This window comes from Lynx rufus, unplaced genomic scaffold (assembly GCF_022079265.1).
Source record: "Lynx rufus isolate CCGP_SWC_20201006 ecotype Redwood Valley unplaced genomic scaffold, mLynRuf1.p SCAF_13, whole genome shotgun sequence".
Taxonomy (NCBI): Eukaryota; Metazoa; Chordata; class Mammalia; order Carnivora; family Felidae; genus Lynx; species Lynx rufus.
The window spans coordinates 14189509-14194235 of record NW_025814827.1 but is presented as its reverse complement, the minus strand read 5'-3'; the positions used below and the strand labels follow the sequence as shown (position 1 = coordinate 14194235).

The 4727-nt window shown below is 51.7% G+C and overlaps 1 protein-coding gene across 1 annotated transcript; it reads left to right on the top strand.

Moving 5' to 3' along the window:
* The first annotated feature begins 2128 nt into the window (after positions 1-2128).
* Positions 2129-3196, top strand: LOC124508099 (C2 calcium-dependent domain-containing protein 4A-like). Its single transcript, XM_047074514.1, has one exon. It carries the CDS (start codon positions 2129-2131, stop codon positions 3194-3196), a length of 1068 nt encoding a protein of 355 aa, XP_046930470.1.
* The last annotated feature ends 1531 nt before the right edge of the window (positions 3197-4727 follow it).

Below are 4727 nucleotides of genomic sequence, written 5' to 3'. Positions count from 1 at the left end.
GGCGCCCCGCCTCTCTTCTATTTTTATTATTTTTAATAATCACCACTTCTTTTTAAAATTTTTAAATGTTTATTTATATTTGAGAGAGAGAGAGAGAGAGAGAGACAGTGCGTGAGCAGGGAAGGGGCAGAGAGAGAGAGAGGGAGACACAGAATCCGAAGTAGGCTCCAGGCTCTGAGCTATCAGCACAGAGCCTGACTCAGGGCTTGAACTCAAGAGCCACAAGATCATTCATGACCTGGGCCAAAGTCAGTTGCTCAACCAACTGAACCACCCAGGCACCCCTAATAATCACCACTTCTGTGCATTTAGCACTTACCATGTTCTAGGCACAATGCTAAATATTTTACATTATTACATTCATTTAATTCCCAAAGCAACTCATTTATGCCCACTAATGTGTATTATTTCCTCAATTTCCCATCACTATGCGAACTTGATAAGTTACTAGGAATAATCACCAATTTACAGGTTTGTGTGACAATTCTAGAGACTATATGTAAATCATCAAGCACAGTGTTGTGCATGTATATGCTGGAAACAAAATGCACATGCCCCATCCTACAACCGCCTTTGGATGGATTCAATTCACTGAACAATATTTTGTTTAATTATTTAACATTATTTGTAAAAGCTATTAACTACCAAGGCAGTGTCTTAAGTAGAAATAGCATACACTCAAATGCTGAACCAAATGCTTCAGATCTCTTTTAATCTGAGCTAGTTGGAAGCAGTTCTCTTACAGAATGAACACAGGTCAGTTTTCAAATGGAAGAAAAACAGTATCCCAGGTGGGTACAGCCTGGAAAGGCCAGAGGTGGTTGTGTGCCTTCAAAGGAATGTTCCAACAGCACAATTATATGCAGGAGTATATTTTCCCAAGCAAAAATCAGCACCCATGGCTTAAGAAGTGAGTTGTGATTTTTTTTTAATTAAGGTATAAGATACACACAATCTTATAAGCAAGCTTAATTGTATTCCAAGAGATTTTTTTTTAACATACGTAAACACCTATGTAACCTCACCCAGATCAAGATAGGAATTATTTTCAGCATCCCATAAGGTTCCTGTGCCCAGAGTGGCTTATAATTAACAGGGGAAATACTTTTAAAATCAAGACCGAAAACCAGAAAGCAGGTAAGAAATTCCGAAGGCTGGCTTTGGGGAATGGGGATGATATTAGGTAAGAACAAGAAAAACACGACTCTTATCTTCTTTTAGTGATGGGTGCATTCACATTCATATGTGGGCCAATCCTCCTAATGACTCTCTATACAGTGAACATGCATTCCTTTCTGCACGTGAGGAAACAGAAACCTGTTTAGGGTTCCTGAGAATAACACCCCCACCAGATGCGGGGAAGGGAAGAAACTCAAGTCTTGAAATTTGCGCAGTCGACCTATCCTCCTGGCAGAGCTGAAGGCGGGGCGTCAGGTTACAGAGCAGGACCTCTCGCGCCCGCCCATTGGCCAGCGCTCAGGGCCCAGGGTATAAAAGCTCAGACCGGCTGTCCTAGATCCGCGGTGCTGAATCCCGCCTCGTACGCTTTGAATCTACCGGAGGTGGCGCTACTCTCTGGCTCGGTGCCTCTGGCAGAACCGTGCGGACAACCGTCAGACACCGGACTCCAGCTACGCTAAGAGGGTTCCACGCATCCTTGTTTAACTCGCCTAGCCGCAAGCCGTGAGTCCTAGAGGGGATAATAATTGTTTTAATTCTCGCTGAGGACTAGAGTGCAATAATCCAAGGATTCGGGAGGCGATTGCACAAGGAAAGCGCCTCTTGGCATTGACCACAGCGCGACCAAAGTTGGAAGCCAACATTTTGATAATCTCCGCCTTAGGCCAGCGAAGGAGGATCGAGATTAAATCAACAAGCCCCGAAGTGTACATGACTACTAGAGACGAGAGAAGAACGATTGTTTTGCAGTCATTGAAACACAGCTTGCAATAGCCTGAGTGGCAGTTTGCCTTGTCCCACGGAGGCAGGAGAAAGCACCCCTAAAGTAGAAAACAAGACACGGGAATTGCTGCGCCTCGCAGGGCTCCCTCTGACTAGGGTACCCTTGCGAAGTGCAAGCCGACCAGCACCAGCACAAGGTTGCTCCGGTTCCCGTACCCGCCTCCTTATGTGGTGCCTGGAGAGGCTCCGCTTTGGTCCTGAGCGCAGGCACGGGATTCTTCAAGGTCGGGCGCACCAAGTCCCGGCACTCACTCCCGCCGCGTGTGCAAACGTGCTCACCCCGGACCGCATCCCCGAGTTCTGCATCCCCCCACGACTCGCGTCCTGCACGGCCCTGGCTGCACTTCGGATTTCCTGGAGCGAAGCAGCAGAAATAGACTACAGCGCGGCGCACACGGACTGGGACCCGCGCTCGCAGGCAGCCCTATCGCTGCCGCACCTGCCCCGCGCGCTCACCGCCTACGGCTTCTGCGCGCTGCTCGAGAGCCCGCACACCCGCCGCAAGGAGTCGCTCTTCCTCGGGGGCCCTGCAGCCGCCCCGCTCGTGCCCCGGGACTCGGCTCCGGCCTCCGCCCCCGCGCTCCCCGCGGGCCTCCGCCCCATCCCGGACGCGCCCGCCCCGCCGCCCCGCGCCCGCCGCCTCCTGCGCGCCTCTGAACGGCTGCTGAGCCGCGCGCTGCGGGCCCGGACGAGCCGAGGCCTGGTCCGCGCCCGCTCCGTGTCCAGCGGGGACGGCGACGAGGACGAGGACGAGGAGCGCGGCGCCGTCGCGGGGCCCCCTTCCCAGGCCCCCTCCGCGTCCCCGCCGCCGCCGCCGCCGCCCTGCCCCGGCCCGCGTCCCGAGCGCCTGGAGGCCGAGGGCACCGTGGCCCTGGGCCGCGCCGGGGGCGCCCTGCGCCTGGCCGCCGAGTACAATCGGGCCAACGGGCGGCTCCGCGTCCGGCTGCTGGGCACCGAGGGCCTGGCCGCGGGAGCCGCCGAGCCCCCCGCCGTCGGCTGCCGCGTCAGCTTCGTCCTGCGGCCGCCGGGCCAGCCGCGCTCGCAGCGCAGCGCCGTGGTCCGGCGGAGCCGCAAGGCCGCCTTCCACCAGGACGTGTGCTTGGACGGGCTCTCGGAGGAGCAGGTGCGCCGCCTGGCCGTGCGCGTCAAGGCCGAGCAGCGGGGTCGCGGCCTGGAGCGGGGCCGCCCGCTGGGCCAGGGCGAGCTGCTGCTGGGCTCCCTGCTGCTGCCCTGAGGGCGCCCGGGGCTCAGACCGCCCCCTCGGGGCGCCCTCGGACCGCTGGCAACTCGGACACCGACAGCCGCTTTGGACAAAATGAAAGTGTATTTATTCTTCTTCTCACGCCTTTGGTCAGTCCAATAGTGGCGCATATGTTGCTGGATTAGTTATAATAAAGGATGTAGTATTTTGGGTAAATATCTTCAAAATTCGCTTCAGCAAATGGTATGGCGTTCTGCAGTAGCGTTTCCCTATATGGACACACAATTGCATTTCATGTTCCCCACGGACCTATTGGGAGATAATGAATCACAGGAAGTCTTAAAACTAGAGGGTGTCCTGGTGGTCTATTTGCTCCAACCTCCTCATATTGAAGTTTATTTCACAGCATACACTGAGACCATCTTAGAGCGTGTATTACTTTTGCAGCATTGTTTAAGACCCTGGTGAAAAATTGGGGCCAAGAGAGGTGAAGTAACTTGCTCAAGGTCAACAGTGAAATATTAATAAAAAACTCCAACCTGATACTTTTAGCTACATCTTGCTGGAAAAGCACTGGAAAAAAATGAAGCCATTTTAATTTTCCAAGTTAAAATAATAATAGTTTTGCAAGTATTAACTTGTTTAATTCTTAAAACCAAACCTAAAAGACAGGCACATTCGTCCCCATTTTACAGATGAAGATACTGAGGCACAAAAAATAGAGCAGAGTCGGGATTTGCACTGAGGCAATCAGTGTTTTACTTATTACTTTCTGGAAATAATACCAGCATCTGAAGGGTTCATCACATTACTATTGTGGGACTGCAACTTACATCTGAAATCTTTGATTCTGAGTCTGGGGTCTCTTCACATTCTCTCCCCCTAGTGGAAAAGCAAATTGGTTGAAATGAGTAATTTATTATCTCATGCTAATGGCCAAGGCTCTGTCTGAGAAAGATGCTAACTAGCCTCAGAGTAGTAGAAAAGCGTGGGGGGGGGGGGGGCTAGCCTAATTGGCCCCAGCTGAGCTAATGTGCTAGGAGAGGGAGTCTAGAATTTACCTGTAATAGTGTTCTACCTCTGGCTTCTGATAATCATAATAGGTTACGTATTAAAGGATGATTTTCCTCCCTTGCTCATATTCACTGCCAAACAAGTATATTTCTTTCTTTCTTATGCATACATCCAAATATATCATTGTGGGACTTTATTCTGTTTTAAAAAAAATGTTTATTTACTTTTGAGAGAGAGAGAGAGAGAGCAAGAGCAGGGAGGGCAGGGAGAGAGGGAGACATAGAATCCGAAGCAGGATCCAGGCTCTGAGCTGTAAGCACAGAGCTCCACATGGGGCTCAAACTCGCAAACTGCAAGATCATGATCTGAGCCAAAGTTGGACGCTCAACCAACTGAGCCACCCAGGTGCCCCTGCCTTTTTTTTTTAAATACAACAGGGCACCTGGGTGAAACAGTTGGTTAATCATCCAACCCTTGGTTTCAGCTCAGGTTTCATCGGGCTCCATGATGACAGCGTGGAGCCTGCTTGGGATTCTCTCTCTCCTCCCCC

Bases quoted from the DNA above. Each gene is read 5' to 3' on its own strand.
- LOC124508099 (XM_047074514.1), top strand. From the start codon at position 2,129: ATGTGGTGCCTGGAGAGGCTCCGCTTTGGTCCTGAGCGCAGGCACGGG.